This window comes from Equus caballus, chromosome 19, assembly GCF_041296265.1.
Source record: "Equus caballus isolate H_3958 breed thoroughbred chromosome 19, TB-T2T, whole genome shotgun sequence".
In the NCBI taxonomy this organism is placed as follows: domain Eukaryota; kingdom Metazoa; phylum Chordata; class Mammalia; order Perissodactyla; family Equidae; genus Equus; species Equus caballus.
This window is the reverse complement of record NC_091702.1, coordinates 26,731,697-26,752,955: the sequence shown is the minus strand read 5'-3', so window position 1 is coordinate 26,752,955 and position 21,259 is coordinate 26,731,697. Positions and strand designations below refer to the sequence as shown.

The following is a 21,259-nucleotide window of genomic DNA, read 5'->3' as shown; positions in this document are numbered from 1 at the left end:
TCCCACGCATACAAGTAGAGGAAGATGAGCACAGATGTTAGCTCAGGGCCAGTCTTCCTCAGCAAAAAAGAGGAGGATTGGCAGCAGTTAGCTCAGGGCTAATCTTCTTCTTCAAAAAAAAGTAAAATGATCAAACTTATTTACTATCCAGAAAAATTGTTTAGGATAATGTGACACACTCATCCTCTCACTTCTCATACCCCCTAGCATCTTGCTGCCCATCCTCCAGATGTAGCCAGTGTGAGGAGTGCAGTACTACACCAAGAAGAGAAGATGAAAAGATTTTTACTGCTTTTGTATTTCTATATATTTTTCTTTCTGAAAATTTTGGTTTGTAATGAATTTAACGTAATTTCTTAATTTGTTTTATCTATATTTATAAAAAATTTCAAATTAGTAACTAATAGAATTATTATAATAAGACAGTTGAAAGCAGTTTAAAATTTCTGTGGGATTCTTTTTTGTCCCTAGGGGATATATGCAGTCAGACTACTGCTTTAAAATATATTAGGTTTGTTTATTATTACAGATAATTTCACTGATTTACAAAAATAAAGATTTATTTTCCATGTAGATAATGTGGGCTGGCTGTGCCTCTGTTCTGTCTTTTCTCATTTGGGGATCCAGGCTCAGGTTGTTACCTGTACATCTTATTGACCGGCTGTAAATAAGAGATTCCCAAGCCCCACTCTTCAGGTTTGATTAATTTGCTAGAGCAGCTCACAGAACTCAGGAAACATTTTACTTACTAGATCACTGATTTATTATAAAAGGATATAACTCAGGAACAGCCAGATGGAAGAGATGCCTAGGGCGATTGACGGGGAAAGGACTCAGCTTTCATGCCCTTCCCAGGTGTTCCACTCTCCGCAGTCTCCACGTGTTCACCAACCTGGACGCTCTCTGAACCCTGTCCTCTTGGGTTCTTATGGAAGCTTCATTACATAGTCATGATTGATTGAATCATTGGCTGTTGATGATTGATTCATCCTCCAAGCCCTCTCCCCTGTTCCCTCCCCAGAGGGCAGGGGTGGGATTGAAAGTTTCCACGTCTAATCACGAGGTTGGTTCTGGCACCCAGCCCCATCTTTAGGTAAGGTCCAAAAGCCACCTCATTAACATCATAAGCAACGCCTTTGTCACTCTCAACTCTTAGGAAATTCTAAGGGTTTTGGGAGCTGTGAGTCAGTAATTCTGGATGAATATCAAGTATGTGAGAAATATATTTTGGTCATCTGAATGACCACATATATTTTTTTCTTATGTATCACACAGCCCTAGAAAACTAAGACAGTGACACAGTTTGATGGTGCAGTCCGGGGTGGCTTGCTTCTAAGTGTGCGGGAAGGAATGCAAGCTATGACTGTAGGTGACTGTACTGGCAGGGACTTCACTGCTAGGCTGAAGAATTTTAGCCTCTCCTAGAGGAGCGCCTTGAGATTGAATTAGGGAACCAAAGCAGGAAGAAACTAGCTTGAGGTTTTTCTTTCTTTAACCTCTGTTGTTGAATAATGGAGTAGTCCAGCTGCTGAGGAGATGCAAGAGGATGGAGGCTCTGTTCCGAGTAGAGTACTTTCAAATCGGTTGTCCTTTCCAGCTCTGAGGAAAGGTGCAACGTACTTGAGTGAGTTCTCTCTAAGCTGAAATTCTAGCTTAAACCACCTCACACTAAGTTTTATAGTTGATTAGTAGGGAGTTTTGAAAGTTAGCTGTTATGGACTGAATTATGCTCCTCCAAAGATAGGTTGAAGTTGTAACCCCTGGTACTTGTGAATGTGACCTCATTTAGAAATAAGGTCTTTGCAGATGTAATTCAGTTTGGATGAGGTCATTAGGGTGGACCCTATTTCAATATGACTAGTGTCCTTATAAAAAGAGGGAAATTTGGACACGGACACAATCACAAAGGAAATACTATATGAAGACACAGACACAGTAGGAAGATGGCCATGTTAAGGTGGAGGCAGATACTGGAGTTATGCTGCCTCAAGCCAAGGAATGCTTGGGGCTGCTACAAGCTGGGGAAGGCAAGGAAGGATCTCCTCCAGAAGCACTGGAGGAGAGCACAGCCCTGCCAACAGCTTGATTTCAGACTTCTAGCCTCCAGAACTGGGCAGTAAATTTCTGTTGTTTCAAGCCCCAGTCTGTGGTACTTTGTTAGGGCAGCCCTAGGAAGCTCATACAGAAGGATACGGGGATTTTGAAAGCACTTTATGATCTGAAGAACTGTTGATCACGGAACGCACGGATTATCGGAATGCTTTCAGTTGGATAAGCAAGGGGTTCCCACACTCTGCTGTGCATTGTTTACCTGGGAATCTAAAAAGTACTATTGTCTGGCTCCCACCTCCAGAGATTCTCGTTTAAGCGTGGGATGCGACATGGACATCAGGATTTTTAAAAGCTCCCCAGGTGATTTAATGTGCAGCACGTTTTGAAGACCCACTGGCCTGAACCTGCTGACCTAGTCAGATATTCTCCCACCTCCCTCCCTCTACACAGAGAATTTTCTGTTCGTTTAGCTTTCCTTAGCCTCTAGGTAATACGCCAGCCACCCCTTCCCCCACACCTCTTTGGGAAATAAAGGCTGCGAGAGAGTGAGCAGCTTCATGTTTCAGTTGATGTGAGAGGACTTGCTGCCCTGCTGACCTTCCCACATAAGGCACTGATGAGGCGGGCAGACGTGCAGGGCAGTGCAGGTCCAGCGTAGGAGGAGGAAAGGGGCTGGGGTGGCAGTGCCGCTCTCCCGCAGCCTCCCTACCTCTTCTCTAGCTTTTCGGAGTGGAATTTGGTAAGAAAGGGGCTGCAATCTGGAATTTGGCTGTGAAGCCTGTTCTTCCCAATATCATTCTTTATTAATGGATTTCTATGTTATTACAGTGTTCAGGGCCTAGAACACTGCCCGGCATGTATTAGCACTCAGTAAATATTTGTTGAATGAATGTTAGAGAAACTACATTTCAACAGAATTATTCAATCAAGTGAGTATATCTGGAAAGAAGTCCATTTACAGAGATGTACTCTCAGAAAATGTATCATTTCCATTTCACCATGTTTTAGTCGATTTCGCGTGTTTTATCAAAACTAGAACTTTTGCATGAGGATGTTTATGGCTTTTAAATACCTTTTTGTTTATTAGGTGTAAATTTACTGGATACCTAATGTGTATTCCAACGTGAACATAACAGAAATTGGACTAAAGATTTAGGTCATGTTACAATCTAAATAATATTGTTCCCTAGTTCCCCAGGGAAACTCTTGAACTTTGCCAGAAAGATGAGTGCTAATATTGCCAAGAGGGAATTAACTTTTGTACCAGGTCTCAAACATTTCAGTCTTCGTACCCCATTACATTCTTTTTTTTTTTTTTTTTTAAATTTGGTCCATTTTTTTTTTTTTAAGATTTTTTATTTTTTCCTTTTTCTCCCCAAAGCCCCCCGGTACATAGTTGTATATTCTTTGCTGTGGGTCCTTCTAGTTGTGGCATGTGGGATGCTGCCTCAGCGTGGTCTGATGAGCAGTGCCATGTCCGCGCCCAGGATTCGAACCAACGAAACACTGGGCCGCCTGCAGCGGAGTGCGCGAACTTAACCGCTCGGCCACGGGGCCAGCCCCCCCCATTACATTCTTAGTTTATTAATGACTCCAAAGAACTTTTGTTTGTGGGTTACAGTTACCGATATTTGCTGCATGAGAAATTAAAACTGTGAAATTTTATGTGACTCATGCATTTTAACATAACAGTAACAAACCCATCCATAAGATGTTAACACAACATATTTTATGAAAAATAAGTGTTTTTCAATACAAAAAATTCTCCTGAGGTGAGTGGCATTGTTTTATGTTTTTGAAAATCTCTATTAATCTCTGGCTCAATGAAATGTGGCTGGGTTCTCACATCTGGTAGGTGGTTATAGTTGGAATGTATGAAAAAAAATGTGGCCTTACAAAGACAATAGTTGTAAATTTTTCAAATCAGAGTAAAAATTTATTTTTCAAATAAAGTGGATACTACATCAAATCTCAGCAAGTGGATAGTTTCTTAAGGGTTAGTTGCAGTGTGAACTCTGAAACTGTATCACTGAACTTTTTGTATTTTGTTACATTAAAACCCATTGGTCTCTCTTGAACTTTGGGTCATTCCCTCAAGCGTAATTTTGTACTGGTCATTGGGAAAATATTTGCTCCCTGAGTTACGCAGATCTTCCGTTTGTTCATTATACAGAATAAAAACTCAGAGTCATTAGCAATCACCACCAATCTCACAGAGACGTTTTGAGTATTGGGACGTTTTCAAGCTCATGGCGGCTGATAAATTTTCCAAATTCTAATTTTCTTTTAAAAGTGTAGGTTTTATCCTTGCCAACAAATATTGTTAGCTGTTTTCTTTAAAGTGACAGTTTCACTTCGTTTATTTGCAAGAAAATATTTGCCAAATTTCAGTCTGAAAAACCATACTTTGTCAGTCGTTCTTTGAAGTAAAAATGATGTTTATGAAAAAATTTACTAGTTCAGCTTGCAATTCAAACAATTGCACGGTGCTTTTCTTTGAGCCAAGCATCGTTTAGTATGCATCATTTTAGAAGTGCTTTATATGTTCTTAGTGTGTTACATAGAATATTAAAACGATGTAAATTTGAGAGTTAATATTTTAATAAAATTAAGCATTTTTCTGCTTCATCAAGGAAATTTTTCAGTAAAGAATTTTTGTGGGGTTTTTGTTGAGTGCTTCATAGTGAAGAATATAATGACTACTAAATACGGTAAGGTGTTACTGTCTTGATTCACACTAAGGTGCATCAGTGTGAATGTCAGTTCAGTGGAAAAGGCAGGGAATGTCTTAGTAATGCTTTAAAAGTAATTTTGACCTGAGGACCACTTATAAAGTCTTGGGAACCCCAGGGATCTACAGATCTCACTTTGAGACCTAATTTCTATACCGAATAAAAAGCTAATCAAACTTTGTCATGGGTATGACAAAGATAAATCTGGTTTTTAGTTTTGAGCACTTTGAACAGCTGCTAGCAGTGAAGCACATTTATTGTGAAATGGAGAGAAGTATCTTTTAATAAGATCCTATTAAAAGTCTGGGTTTTTTTGCAGTTAGCGAGTCCACAGCCTGGCTGGGTAGGGTACTTACAAAGGGTGGACACAGCAGGCCGCAGCGAGGTTGTGGAGTGATGCAGTTGATTTGTTCCTACTGGGGCTTTTTTGTTTGTTTGTTTTCTAAAGAGAAAATCTTACAGGATACTACTGCCCACTGCTTTCTCTCATCCATTTTCTTTTGCCCTCTAGATTTAGTACTAGCTGGATTGTGGGGGGGCTGTTTGTGTGTGTCTGTTACCTGACTATTAAACTTGTGTTAACTCGTCTTCACTTGATTTGAAGAAGCCCATATTGCCTATTGGGTTGAATGTTGATATCGTCTTTGTATTTTTTTTTCCTGTACTTGGATACTTGATCTATATTAATCACACATTTCTGCTACCAGAACAATTGCACATTTTTCCTCCTGCCCTTCCAAAGAATGTACTGAGTATAACCAATCCATGCACGCTTGTTTTGATTCACTTAGCGCTCCCTAGTCTTAGTTTTGTCTACTTAGTTTTATTTTCCTTCGAGGACCCAAGGAATATGTACTCCTTGTCCAATAAACTGTTTGATAAACACTATTATAGGTAGTATTTATTTATAACTGAGTTCGTTATACCCAGTAACTTTTTCTCTCTATTTTGCCTGTAATAGCTCAGTTTTAAGCAGTTTCCGTCTATTCAGGTGATAGTCTTTTAAAGTTTTAGCTGCATTCCGATCTTTCAGATCCTCATGATGTATCTGTTCCAAAGCTAGAATAATAAACTTGTTTTAATTGAGAAAATTTTGTTACCTTTCTTATACTAGTTCCCATTCAAACAAACTCAGAGCTTTTCTTGCTAAGGGAGGGATCCAGCTTCTTGATTTTTATTTTCATACCTGACTTTCATCTCCAGAATTTTCTTTTCCAGACTGACAGTGGTTTGCCTAAGTCCTGTGACTAATTACTACTGCTCAGTAATTGAAAAAGATGTGCCAGAAATATGATGTATCTTCTGTTCCCTTAGGGTTATAATTTCTTGTCCTGTTTCATTCCTCTGTCAGTAAACCTTGAACCCTGTTAGTTTTATACTTTTAAAGGGATCTTAGAAGACATCTGTGTAAACACCCACTCTTATATGTGTTTGGGAAGTTGAAGTCCACATCTGTGGACTTTGAGGCAGCTCATCAGAGGCATTTTGGGTATTGAAAAAAGTAGGACTGTAGCTAATGTCAGCTGAACTTAGATCGAAGTTGACTCGTTATGTATTGGATGCTAGTTTACTGTTCTCAGTCTAGAGAGCTTTGCTGAGACACTTAAAATTGCTTAATTTGGGATTCAAAGTTAGTGTTCTGTATCATCAAATCAATGGCAAATGTTCTGTAAAAACCATTCTGTGTTTTGTAAAAACCATAAGATATTGTGGGCTGTACAAAAATAGGTGATGGTTTGACTTTGACACACAGGCCAGAGTTTACAGACTCCTGGTATAGGTCACAGATGAGACAAATGGGTGACATTAGAAGTCTCAGTTACTAATGAAGAATTGGTCTGGGATATCATTTGCCTACGTCTTTATATGTCAGTATTTATAAGGGATAGTTGGTCCTGATGAGCATCATGCGTAATAAGTAGTTAAATGTTTCCTAGTGAGATAGGCTCCTTTGTTTTCCCTTTCCCTAATTCCTGGAGATGTCCACCTGAGATGTGACAGTTTTTAAAATCTTCTCATGCACTTTTGTAAGCCTTTTAAAAATGCGTAATTAAGAATCACTGCATGATCTGGTGCTCTCTGTTGGCCTGCAAGATGCATGTTTAATACCCTGTATAGCTGTACTGACTCAAATTATCGAATTTGGAGTGAAAGAGACCATCTCCCTCAGTTTCCTCATTTTATAGAGGAGGAAGTGGAGGCTGTGAGATTCACATCATTTGTCTAAAGTCACATAGGCTACGTGAAAACTTATTTCTCTGTCATGTTATCTTTAATTTACATCTGAAAGCTCTGGATTCCAGTGAAAAAAGAAAGGAAAAGAAAAGGAATTTAGGAGTTTATCTCTTATAATCATACTTTAATTTCTTAAGATCCACCAACTTTGGAACTTTGGTGACCACTAATCTGATAACAAAACAGAAAAAGCACCAACAACCAAAAGAAAAAATTCTCACAGCACAAACATTGCCTATTACTATTTTTTTCGAGTAATTTTTTTGAGATCATAATGGTTTATAATGTGTAATTTCAGGTATACATTATTATTTATCAATTTCTGAATACACTTCATTGTGCTCACCCCCAGTAGTCTAATTTTTGTCCATTGCCATGCATATGTACCCCTTTATCCCTTTTGCCCACCCCCCCCCCCCCCAACTGCCTTCCCCTCTGGTAACCATTAATCTGTTTTCTTTATCCATATATTTGTTTATCTTCCACATATGAGTGAAATCATGCATTATTTGTCTTTGTCTGGCTTATTTTGCTTAACATCATACGCTCAAGGTCCATCCATGTTGTTGCAAATGGGGCAGTTTTTATGGGTCTTTTTTTAATGGCTGACTAGTATTCCATTGTATATATATACCACATCTTCTCTTTCCATTCATCTGTACAAGGACGCTTGGGTTGCTTCCACATCTTGGCTATTGTGAATAATGTTGCAATGAAGATAGGGGTGCATAAATCTCTTTGGATCATTGATTTCAAGTTCTTGGGATAGATACCCCAGTAGTGAGATAGCTGAATCATATGGTATTTCTATTAAAATTGCCTATACCTATTAAAAGACAGAAGAGATTAGCCTTTATGTAAAATGTACACATTGCCATGCACACCCTTAGGAAAATTATCCTAAAGGTTCTCGTATGCCAAAATTGGAAGGTAAAAGACAGTGCCAGTGAGTGCTAATTTTCCGTCACAAACTAACTATCTCATGGACATTTTTTTCCCTTAAAGCTACATTTGTTTCTCTTGGAGGGTGGGGAGTGGGCAGTGGTGGGTGCTCTAGACTTTTCACTGGGACATAATATTCAAGTTATTAAAGGTACTTTCTAAAAAACACATAAAACATGAGATATGGAGCTAATGACTTATTTTAAAAGGATATTTTCTTTTAATAGTGTCAATACAAATTATCTCATGAGATTAGGTCTTTTAAAAATATAGTTTAAACTTAGCATTTATCCTAATGTTGAGTGGTAGGAAATACACCACTTTGCTTCTCTTTGGACTTAATATTACAGGCAGCCATGAAAAGATACCCTTAAAATGTTTAACAAGTAAACTATAGTCGTAGTTCAGGGCTAATACATAAAAAAGTAAGTATGCTGCTGTTTGCCATTAATACTTTAAGAAATCAGCCTAATAATTTGATTTTGTTGCACTGGGTTTTGTTTTTAGTTTGGTCAGTATTGTATTAAAGTAAGCTGAAATTCATTTTTCATTTAGAGCTTAGTGTTTCTTCTTGAGATGATTTGATTATTTCTGAATCCTAATGTTGTACTTTACAGTTTACAAAAGTAATTTGGTAAACATGATTTCATTTAGTCTAATAAAATTTTGTGAAACCTTATAAGATTTAGCATTGCAAAAGTTGAGAGTGTACTTGATACTTGATAGTTTTAAGCTATATTACCTACTACTTCAAAGCTAAGTCTTAAAATATACCTTTCTTCATTGTACCACATTTTATACACACAGGTGTTATTACCTAACATTGGCAGAATTTTAATTATTATTTTTAATGAAGCAGGAGATTAAGGGTAATGCATTTTTTGATGCTGCTCTGAGTTTTTCATGGGACGGGAGAGAGGAGAAGAGAGCGTTAGGGGCTGAAGGTTATAAAATGTTAATGTATCCTGTTTATATTGTTGTCTTTGATAATTAAGGATAGGGTGGGTTTCTAAAGATAGAGGTACGTTTTCAGAAAGGCAGATCCTAGCAATTGTGCACTTCACATCAATTTTAAAGGTCTCCAAGGAATGATGAAAGTGTTTAAGAATTTTTGATGAGGGGTATGCATCAGTTTGCTAGGGCTTTCATAGCAAAATGCCACAGACGGGGTGGCTTAAACAGCACAAAGTTATTTTTCTCACCGTTCCGGATGTTGGAGTCTAAGATTAAGGTACTGGCAGGCTTGGTTTCTCTGAGGCCTCTCTCCATGGCTTTCGGACAGCCACCTTCTCTCTGTGTCCTCACGTGGTCTTTCCTCTGCGCGCATGCGTCCTGGTGTCTCTTCCTCCTCTTAGAAGGATACCAGTCATACTGGGTCAGGGTCCACCTTAGTGGCCTCATTTTTACTTAATCCCCTCTTTAAAGCCCACGTCTCCAAATAAAGTCTCATTCTGAGGTCCTGGAGGTTAGATCTTCAACATATGAATTCTAGAGGGACACAGTTCAGCCGATAAGGTGATAGTAACCACCATGACTCCTTTAATGGATAAATTGATTTAATTTCTCTCCTCACCCTTATTTCATTCCCCTCCACACACACACGCTTTGTTTTTTGTTAGTTACTGTAGTTTGGTATTTTTGCAGTGGGTCTTGATTTAAAGAAGACAGTTTGTCGGAGTTTCCTGTGAGAAACCAGTGGGTAGCAGGCCAGTGGATGGTTTTCTTTGCTTCACGGCAGGTTGAGGACTCAGGCCCAACAAACAGCATAATTTTGACCCATGATTCTGTGTGAGTTCGGAGACTGTTACGGAGCAGGATGTTGTGGTCATGTGTTTGTGCCTGCAGAGGCCGGCTGGCCATTTGGGACTGCCATTCACAGTCCTGTGCACATGGGGCCTCGGCAGCATCTGTCAGGGCTTGAAATTTGCAACTTGGGACCTTCCAGTGCTAAGAATTTTGATTTTTTTTTTTATAGTCACTACATTATTTTACATTATACATTTCATACTATTTTTTTGTGGGTTTTTTCCTGCACTGAGGAAAGTCAATTTGGTATTTGAATAACATTTGTGAATACGTAGTCTACATACAGAAATGCTTTTCTCATGTCAGTGCTTTTACATTAAAATGAGGAAATTAATACTGAAGAGGAAATTAAATGATGTGTGTAAGGCCTAGCCCCATACATAGCATGTAGCAATTACTCAGTAAATGTGACTATTCTTCCACTTCATTTTCCTTAGCATTCAAATTAATGAGAAGCAGTGTGCACACAGATAGGAGCAAAGGTAACTTGGTATACTGAAGACATTTTGAATTGAAAGGAACATTAGCTCTTCCACCCCTGTGCCTGTTACAGAGACCTGTAAATCACCTACACTCTACAGCCTTCGCCTACCTGCACCCTCAGCTGTGTGCTTTCATACTTTCCTGTATTTTTTTCTTATCCAAGTTGGAATTAGTTGTTATCTTTCTCCCCAGTGACCTGTAAAGTCATAAGGTCTGGCCCTGGTCTACTTTGTTCAGCCACGTCTGCAGCACCTGTCATAGTGCCTGGCAAGCTGGAAGTACCCAACCAAAGTTTTGACTGAGTGAATAAAATTCATTGGTCAGAAAAATAATACTTTAGTACATTTTTCCCCTCCACAGGTTTTGTTTATTGCATGACCATTGTAGTGTTTACTTTTCAGTTGTCACTATCCCACCCCCAAAAATGTGTCTGCTCAGCCCTGGTTTGGATTGGTTTGTCGCCCCAAAGTGATATATAAGTAACTGGAAATTTGACCTTCCTGTGTGAGGGGAACAGAACCAGAGGTACCACTTCCCATGGGCTGTAAATTGTATCATTTTGACTACCCGGGAGAATTTCTGCTGGAGGGTTCTCTGTTTGCCTCTTGTTCCACCTATATAAAGTGTGACTTCCCAGAGTGCTGTGCTCTCTGAGTACTCCATTTCTGTGTGAAGTTCTTCCCGCTTCTAGTCTGGAAATAATTGGAAAAATTTGTGACTCCCCCTCTCCCCTTTCTTATTTCTTCAAATATAGTCTATCGCTAACTTGAGTCGTTTTCTTGTTTTGAAACATGTCTGGATTATCTCCCCTGTTTGTCTTACCTGCTTTTGGTTGCAACTGACAAATCTCAAACTGGGTTAGACAATATAATTTACTTCTTTAACTGAACTACAGTGATAAATTATCTTCCGATAGTACTTGTTCCAGTTGCTCGATAGATATTTGATGTCGTTAAGGACAAGCTTCTCTTGTCTCTCTGCCCCGCCCTCCCTCTCTGCTTCTCTCTTATCTGCTCTAACCTCAGTGATGCGCATTTCATCCCAGGCTTCACATAATGTCCTTATTGCCTGCCCCCTCCTCTCTGAAGGGAGGAGGTTGTCTTTCATAGAAACCAGCAAGTGTCTCCGAGCATTTCACTTACTAGGAGTGATTGAGTTGGGGCAGAGGGTGAAGGTGTGTGTACGTGGGGGTGAGGTGTCAGCCCTAAACTGAAGATACAATATGCTGGTTGGCTTAAGCAATCAAGTACCTTTCTTTGAATAGGAGGTCCATCCTATTTAAACCACAGGGCTGAGAATGGAGTTGTAGTGGTGTCTTTTGTCAGCAGTGGCAGTGGATGCTGTGAGAGGCAAGCCACAGTTTTCTTCATCTTGGTACATACAGTTGCTCCATTTCTCAGCTGCTGACTTCCAAAGAAACCTGAGCCATCCTTTCTGCTAGATGGACTCTCAACACCATACCGTCCCCAACATGCCAATCACCTTGGGCCCCGTAGGTCATTAGTGTTTATTTGGAAAGATCACCCAAAATGTCCAAGGTTGCATTACTTGGCAATATTAAAAGAATTCTTATTTTAGCATCGAAGTCCTTTTAGCAGCTTATAATATTGTTGCTCTTTTTTCAAGTTTTAAACTAACAGCTGTGGCAGGTATTTGTAGATATATTTAAAGATACATTGTCTGTTTTGTCAACATCTTAATAATACTGAGTATTATTTTAAAATCTTTGCTAATGTTATGGCCAAAGTGTCTTTTTGTTTATTATTGGTGAAGTTAAACATTTTCTTTCCTAATGTTTCAGCTGGAGGAGTCATAAATTGCTTCAGTCTTTTGAGTGGAACCAATTTGTTGGTATTCATTAGGAGTCAAAACAGCCATTTATGTCTTCCCTTTGGTCCAGTAATTCACCTGTAGGGACTTTCCTGATCTTGAGGAATATTCATAAATGCGCATCTACTAAAAAGAAATGGAAGAAAAACAATTTTAAGCATCAATATCCTTATAGCAGTCTAGAATAATGAAAATTTAGAATCTAGTGTGTTGTAGGCAGGAGATTTAAGAAAATGTTTCTATCCATAAGTTCCACTTTTTGTTTTCAGTCTTTTGAATTTAAAATAATGTGATTTAGGATCATAGTTGGGCCCTGGCTTGCTCCAGGAATGGGATTAGGAAAGAATATGATATCTGTCCTATTCAAGGCCAAAGGCAGAAATAGTACTGGATGTATAGAGGGAGAAACTAGAAGATGGTTAAATATTTGGAGCAGTTGTTGGTCAGACTGTGTATGCTGAACTCCGTTTTGTGATGCTGAAAATGTTACGCATATTCAACGGAATGAATCGTACCTGGATTGCCTCAGCAGTGTTATTTTTACAATATTTGCTAAATTATTGTCTATAAAGTCTTGAAGTAAAATATAAGGAACCTTTAAAATATTAAGTGCACTTTTAAATATAAACATTTGCCTAAATATTAGTTGACTAATTTTTGTGTTGACTTTTGGCTACTTTAATATACCTGTGGATCTAAATGAGGTAACTGATTGCCTATAAGTGATGGGAGTTTTGAATAAAAGCTTTTATGAGTCTATAAGCTGTTGCTGACAGGTTAGGAAGGCACAAAGGCATTTAATTTTTTTTTAATTCAGTCATTTACTGTGTAAGGATGAATAGGTGTAACCAGGCTGAATATACAAGTAATTGCTTTGGGATTTTAGGAAGCGTTTGTTTGGAATGTCTTGTTTGTTTACCTCTTTGGCGGGGGGGGGGCATAGTTTACACATAGTGCCCTCCACCAGGCCTGACACCTGGATCGCAGAGCATCTCATTGCTGTCTCGTGACTTTGTTTAAAGATAGTTCTGAAAGTGCCACGTGGAGGAGATACAGTGGGGAGGTTCCCGAGTGCCCTCTGGAAGTTAGTGATGTCTAGGACTTGAGTGTCTGCATCATAGTGTGGAGGACCCACCTTGGCTGCGTAAACAGACTAACCCAATGGACCAGTTCTGTGGTGCTATAGTGAGCCTACTAACAAAGTGGTGGTATTTTCTCTAATTTTGCTCTTGGTCACATGGGCTTTTAAGGTGTTTTGAAAGTGAAAACTGAGGTTTTCAAGCAGGGAGTGTCTCAACGTTTTCTTTTTGTCCTCCAGTCTCCTGTTATTTTTAAGTGTCCTGTTGATGTTAGAATTTAAAAGGATCAATTTCATACCAAACTGTATTCTAGAATTGTGTCTTTGAAAGGGGATTAACTCAGGTCTTTCTAGAGTCTATGTGCTTTTATTGCAGCTATGACTGAAACCTCTAGTTGAGGATTGTGTTAAATTTACTCTTTTTTTAAAGGACGCATTTGTTTATATGTTTCTCTTCACTGAAAAAGTGAATTCTGCAAGGCTTGGGACAACATGATTTCATCTGTCTATTCCTAGCTCTCAGCACCGTGCTTTGTCCATCTTAGGAATACAGTTGGTATAAGGGGGAAACTATAAGGTTCTTTCTCTCCAGGATGTAAGAGCTAGCCGGAGTAGGACTAGAGCTGAAATAACACTTTTAAAATTAGAACTATTTACTCTTTTCCCTTAAAAAAATTTACTTTTGATTGCAGACATTCATATAGCACTATGATCAATGGAATAAACCAATTCATAGCAACTGGAACAGATAAGAACTTTCCTGCTCTGCTTGTTTGGTATTATTTGTTAATGACCTAAAAAAAATACCAGCAGTATGTATTTATTCTAAGAATTCCTATAGACGGTAATTTATATCATTTTGATTTGTAGTTTTCTTTGCCCTGGAATGTATTAGATGATGCTGAAGTGCCACTGATCACTGCTTTAAATTGAGACATTGATGGCCTTTGCTTATCAGAACCAGGCACTGTTGAGAACCTTTGCATCTTAGGTACCTCAGTGCCAGTGTTCATTATTTGAGTGTTGGACTGGGTGGTATATTGGAGGAAAAGAATACTGACTCTGTTTTCTTTGTCTGTCTGCTTCACTTGGATTCCACCTAGCCTCTCTCATTTTGGGAAATTCTATTAATGAGATCATAACTGATTGTTTCCCTGATGAACAGATATCCATGATTGGTCGAATTATGATTTGATTTCTAATAATTTTATAATAGGTGGGGTTGGTTGTTTCATTTTTTAACTCATTCATTTAAAAAGGCTTTCATAATTGATAGTTAGTACCTATTACGTGTACTGAGCACATTACTGTGGGTCAGGATAAAATTGAGAAAGATATTCTCCAGAGCACAAATCATCTAATGTACCACAGTGACATATAGACAAGATTTCCTGAGCCAAAATCATCAAGGGAGTATTTATCTTTATCATTCTGTTAAGTATATGTTGAACACTCAAGTGATTAATTGCACTCTGTGAGTTAATTTTAGGGAGGTACCTTTTTCTTTATACGAAAATAGTTGTTACTCTTCCTCTATGGTTTCTCATCTCAGTAAGCAGAAGTACCGCCGATCCAGAAGTCCTAAAAGAAACCGTTGATTCTTCCCTTTTCCTCAGTCCTGTGTCCACGTGTGCAATCAATCACCCTTGAGTCTACTTCCTAAATATCTCTGGGATCCCAGTACTTCTCTCCAGCGTCAGCGCTGCAGTGCAGGTTTAGTCCTCTGCGTTCTTGCAGCATCCTTCTGACTTGTCTCCCTTATTGCAGTCTCGTTTCCTTCCCGCCTGTTCTTCACATCAGAGCCAGGACGGTCTCTTTCAAATGTAAATCTTGTCATTCCCCTCTACTCTCCTCAAAACCTTTCAGTGCATTAATTCTCTTTAAGTGATGCTTTCAAGGTCCCTTCGAATATGGTTTTTGTCTGTATTTCAAGGCTTACTTCATGTTTTGTTTCTCTTTCCTCGCCCGTCCCTTCACTGGCTGTTAGTGCTTAGTGCATTGCTTCTGTTCCCTACCTTGCGCCCCCAAACATTCACATTCTCGCTGTCCTCCTGTTCATCCTTCAGGTCTGAACACCAATGACACTTTCTCTGAGATGTATTTCCAGACTACTAAGTGTAATTAGGGTTTCCTCTGCATTGGAAAATTGATACTACTTCCTTGATGGTCTGTCTTCTTTTCTGATGATGAGTGCTTAGTCACCACTTTTTCCACAACTTAGGGCAGTAGCAGTCCCTGTCACATAGTAGCCTCCTAAGTGCTTGTTAATTTATGATTTTTAAATATACTGTTACCTCTACATCATAAAGAGACCCATGATGTGGCAGGACAGTCAGCATAGGCCCGTAATTTTAGATACCCCTTTACCCTGAATAGATGTTAATATATCCTTTTTAAACAAGGGACCAAGAAACCACAGGCTGTGGGACAAAGCTGGCCTGCTAACCTTTTATAACGACCACAAGCTAAGAAAGGTTTTTTTAGTTTTTAAGTCCTCAAAGAGAAATCAAAAGAAAAATATTTTATGACAGAACAATATCATGTGAAATTCAAATTTCAATGTCCGTAAATTGAGTTTTATTGGAAAAGGCCACACTCGTTTTCTTTACATAGTGTTTGTTGCTGCTTTTGTGCCACACGTGCAGAGTTGAGGGGTTGTGACAGAGACTCTCTGCCTTGCTGAGCCCGGTCTGTTTACTGTCTGGCTCCGTACAGAAAACATGTGCTGATTTCGTCTTTAAGTAATTTCTGTGATGTGAGAACGGGTAAATATAATTAGGACATATTTAAGTTATGTCTCAGTTTCCTTTTTTCCCTCCCTCTGAATTCAAAGTTGAGTATGTCCATTAAGAGAACATCATTTGAGTTTTGAGAACTGTATTCCAACCTCCTTGCTTTAAACATTCCTAGATCTTTTGAAACTTGAACATTTTGCAGATCAGATATTGAGAAAATAGAGACTTCAAACCTTACTAAATTATTTAGATAAAACGAGCGTAGCTGGCTTGTCCCCCACCCAGTGGTCTAAAATCAGTCTTTTCCTAAATAAATAATATTCTGATTCTTAAAATTTACTATTTTGTACAGTTAAGGAGAAAAAGGGAACAACTTTTTATGCTATTTGATATAATCATTAAAATACGATGCTAAAGCCCTTTTATAAATTTTGAATCGTTTTTGCCGTATGTTATTGTGCAGAAAAATAGAACCAGCCATGTTTTGGTGATGTAATCTAGTACTAACTATTGGAAGTAACTTTATTTGTTAGGGTTTATTATTAGGCAATATAGAACCTTCATTTTACATCATTTAATAAAATTAAATGGTTTTTACAACATTGTTTACATTTTGTTTAAGAATATTTTATTGAGAAAATACTTAATTAACTTTGTTTTATTTTTAGGGTTTTATCCTGTGTTGTGACCTCATGGTTTAAGTGGGAATAAAGATGAGTATAAGCAGTGATGAGGTCAACTTCTTGGTATATAGATACTTGCAAGAGTCAGGTGAGTACTTTCATAAAGTAAATAGGCCTCAAATTATTTTAATATTCTCAAAATAACCTTTTTTGCATTTGAAATTTGTATCAGTCCAAACTGTTGAACTTTGTATGTTTCCTTGATGTCTGGACTGCCATTTTAAAGCTATGTGTTACTGCATGGTTTAACTCTCTGACTCTTTCAAATATGTTGGAATAATCCTAGGCAAATATTTGTAACAAATTGTTTGGCTTTCACTGTTCAAAGACCATTTTTATTATTTGTTATGAAGTGAGATTATTGCACACAGTTAGTAGGAACATATAAACCTCTCAGATACCATCAATTCGATAATGTATATTCAGAATCCTCAGCCAAATGTTACTGCTCCTAATTGCAGTTAGTATGCAAAATCTAAATTAACCATATTTTTTCAGAATGCTTTCATAAGTATTATCCCAATTGATTAAATGTATCCTTGACCTGAATTCTTGCTAATGTACTTATTGAGGTGATTAATAAATATAAATCATTTGTAGTAAATACCAAGTAAATCAGTGATCATCCAAATTCTCTAGACAGAGTAAGAGATGCTGTTATAAAACAGAAGGAAAACTACAAGGGACAATGTGGGATAGATTAAGCAAAAAAAAAAACAGTAAAAGTAGAAGAGGGAAAACGTGGGTTGTGTGGGGCACAGAATGGTGGAAGAGCTTGACTGCAGTGGAAAGTGCAGGTTGTTTACATGAGATGGATCATTGCTGGTTGAAAATTTCATACTGGAGAGGTGGAAGTTTAGAAATTAAAGCTTAAAGTTATTGGAATGCTTTAGTAGTAAGGAGAGGCATAGTGTAACGAAGATCATTTTGGTAGTTGCATGTGAGGGAAGACAGAGGGAATAGAGCAGGACATTGAGCCTTCCATTTTAGTTTTGAACTACAGTTATTCTTCTCAGAGGGCTTAGGTAGTTGTCCTTTGTTATACAGGGAGTGCAGGCATGGCCTTAGATCTAGATCCTACCGCTTGTGAGATGTGCCCAGCTGTACTCCGCTTCTGAAATTTTCTCTTGCTCAAGGATTTTCTATTCCCATCACCGTCACTGCTCCTCTATGGCCTGGAACAGCTGAGAAAATGAGGTCCAACAATGGCAGGGAGGGAAAAAGAGAAGAAACTAAAGTAACCAACCAGCGCAGAATAGCTTATTATGAAGCTTTGAAATTAATAGATCTTGTTTTCTTTTTCAACTGGTAAACTGCTATTGAAGGCAAATCCAAAGACGACATCCATAGAACATTTCGAATAAGATAAAATGATTAATAAAGTGAAAAAGTAGTGACCTAGTGATTCTTACATATATTACTTGTATGAACATGTTTGGATATTGTTATGTAGTACTTTTGGCCAAAATGGAAAGATTTTGTTGGGTCAAAACAAACTCTGCTGTAAGAATCTGACTACCATTTAAGCCAGAGCTTTGAGGCTTTGGACGCTAAGCCAAAAAAAAAATTGTGAAGGATCAGTGGATGGGAAACATATTATAGTGGCTTAGAGGTGTATTGTAAGGGCAACTGTTTAGGTTGAAGTATGTGAAACTTGTTTCTGGAGATCAGAAACAGTTGACTAGCTCAGCAGCATCCTGCGGTTCAGCCTATGCTGAGGTGAAATAGTGCAAGGTGAAGTTAGAGATGTTAATGAACACTCATGTCTTCTTGTTCCCAAACAGAAGTCCACAAACCGGTGTTTTATGTTGCTACACAAAAATACAGCAAGTAAAAGAGACAGTAAAATGATACTCTGGATTAATTTCTGGAAGAGTATCCAGTGATTAAATATTATCAAAAGTCTTCTTAAAGTTGCTTATGTTCTCAGAGAAGACGTTTCTAAATTCCATGTTTTAAGGTGTTTTATGTTGCAAAAACAATAAAGCAACAATTATATTTTAAAAATACTTCGTATGGTGGACTATTTATCATATCAAGTTTTTTGTAATTGTTTACTGTGTTCTTGTGCTTTGTGTATGCTTTAGAAAGCTTTGTACATTATAGTGTGTGGGTGATGAAATACAGTGTTAAGCCACATCTCTAAAAAGTGAGCAGCAGTCCCTTTATAAAATCTCTAACTTCCTATTTACATTATGATTTCTAGGGGAAAATCATACTTAACTGATGACATTTTAACTTACGGCAGTTTTTCTAGGAATGCAGCTTGCCATAATTTTAAGAACCGCCCATACCAGAATTCTAAACTTTGCTCCTCTGACTACCAGCCTTAGCATCACTGAGAGAACAGCAGGTGGGGCCCAGGAATCTGCATTTTACAAGTGCCCCAGGTGATTCTTAGGTATAATAAAATTTGAAAGCCACTGGTCTATGTTCGTTGTAGGACAGTTAGAACTTGACAAGAAAGTTGACAACAGGTATGTAGCATGTTCAAAATATTTTGAAAGAAAAATTGTGTTTAGTAACTATTCGAGATAAAGTCCAAAGCATGAAATGTACCCATTGAGACTGGCAGTGTGAGAATATCTCCTAAAGAGGGAGCTGCCACTAAAAGTGGTGTATTTGTATTAATTGGCAAGGTTTTGCAGGAATGGTGAGGCGTGTTTATATCATAAAGGATACCATGAGACATTCCTTTGAAATTCCTTTCAGAAACAGGTTATGGCAAAGAGTTTAAGAAGTTTATAGTTCTCTCAGCTCAGGACAGGTTTCATATAGGGCTCAGAATCCAACCCGTCTCAGCACGGGCTTCTTATTCCAAAAGCTCTTTCTTGGTTCTGATGTTTAATTATACACAAAGATGGCCATTTTTGCAGTTGATCCTCTTTTGGACTCATCTAATCTACTAATTCCTTCTCTGAGTTCTTTTGGGGTTTTAGCATATTTATCACCATAATTTGTAAGAGATGCTGATTGAGAATTAATCATTAAATATCTAAGAAATTTGATGTAAATTACTTTTAGGCCCTAAATATCCCTCTTAAAAGATTTAAAGCAATACAGAAGTTAGAATCTTAATGTTGCTGTTTTCCTTGTAAAAGAGTACTAAATTGGATTAGGAGATAGGAAGAAAGGAAATAATCACGACAAAGAAAGTATCCGTGCAAAGACATTCAAAGGGCTACTTTGTAAAGACAACCACAAAGAAAAATAAAATTTTATTTTGCTTGTCTCATTGTCTATAAGCTCTCAGTCAGAAAGTCAAAAAACATCTCATGAACGGTTTGGTATGTTTTGATAAATGTATGATTTAGAAATAATGTTTTACAGTAAGAACATCTAATATTTGTTCTCTGCAAGGTTTGTATTTAATGTTGACTGGACTATGGTATCCATCTTCAGAGGGAATAAAATCACTTAATTTGTTTTAATCTTAAATATTATGTGTGGTCATCCTATTATGACCATTATCAGTACTAGAAGATAACGTCTGTTAAAAGAGGTACCATCTGTACCTCTCCTCCCCTCAAATTACATAACTTCTCAGAGATTGTTTCCTTATCCATAAAATTTGTTGCTTATTGTAAAAGGGTTGGATTGTGATATTCAGCCTCAAATGTTTTATAGACTTCTGTTTGAAATAAGCCATCCCCTCTACTCATTAAAGCTAATTAAGAGAAAAGTATATTTATTGTAGCAAGTCTTTATTAAGTGTTACAACTTTTTATTTTTCTCAATTTTATTTCTAGAAAGTTCACCCTAATCAAGTTACTTTGGTCATCACCATTTTTCACTTTCATGATTGAGACTTCAATGTTCAACAAATATTTCCTAGGCAATAAAATTAGTTATTTTTTTCTCTTTTGAGATGACTTGAAAATTGAGTGTATTTGACATGTAGTACTGTAAGTAATGATTGACTTGATTGAGTATGCCCCCTTTAATTAGTGATCACCCAAGGGCATTAATAATTTGATTGACCTAATAAGTCATATCTAGCAACTATATGCACAATAAGTGCTAAGTGGTACATGCTAAATTGTATATAACAGAACCTGATGCAGTGTTAATTTTATAAGAGCCAAGCTGGTGTGGACCTTTTAAATTTTCCCCTTTTGCATCGTCACCTGTGACTTTGCTATAGTTATTCCCAGTTCTAGTTTATTTTTTTCTAGAGAAATTGTTCCTGGCAATGATTTATGAACTTTGTGGCACCTGTTTTTCTTGTTGCTTTGTGTAAGATATAATTTTATTCTGCTTAAATTGTGTATTTGGTTTGGGGGAGAATTCTTGATTCTAATTTGTTGTCTCTTACACGTTGAAGAGCTCAATAACATTTCTATTTATCATGTACTTGAATATTAGATACAATGAAACAGCTGCATTTTATGATTGAAGACTAACTGGAAAATGTAAAAGCACTATGTTCTTATTACTGAGTTATTTCCTAAATTATAATTCTGAATACTATTTTTTAAAATCCTCATGTTTTTAGTACTGAGGTTCATCTTGCCATACAGTCTCTGATTATGAGAAGTGATGATATATGTAGGTTTAAAACATTTGGTTCATGAAAAATCATCTTGTGTCTCCCGCCCCCACCTTTCTCCACTGTTTTCCAGCTTTTCAGAGAGTTATCAGGTATCCCTGGGTAGAAGCCTCTCACCATACTTTTCAGAGGTG

At 37.6% G+C, this 21,259-nt stretch overlaps 1 protein-coding gene across 15 annotated transcripts in view; it reads left to right on the top strand.

Moving 5' to 3' along the window:
• The window catches only part of TBL1XR1 (TBL1X/Y related 1), a 168,372-nt gene that overhangs the window by 109,936 nt on the left and 37,177 nt on the right, over positions 1-21,259 (top strand). For 10 of the 15 annotated variants that reach the window (XR_011428757.1, XM_070242650.1, XM_023623327.2 and 7 more), the window contains one exon: positions 16,562-16,664. The exons of the other annotated variants lie outside the window; for them this stretch is intronic. Coding sequence is in view for 9 of the 10 variants with exons in the window: in XM_070242650.1 (XP_070098751.1) it covers positions 16,607-16,664 (58 nt within the window). In the remaining variant the exon portion in view is untranslated. The remainder of the gene's footprint in view (positions 1-16,561; positions 16,665-21,259) is intronic. 15 annotated transcript variants of the gene reach the window in all.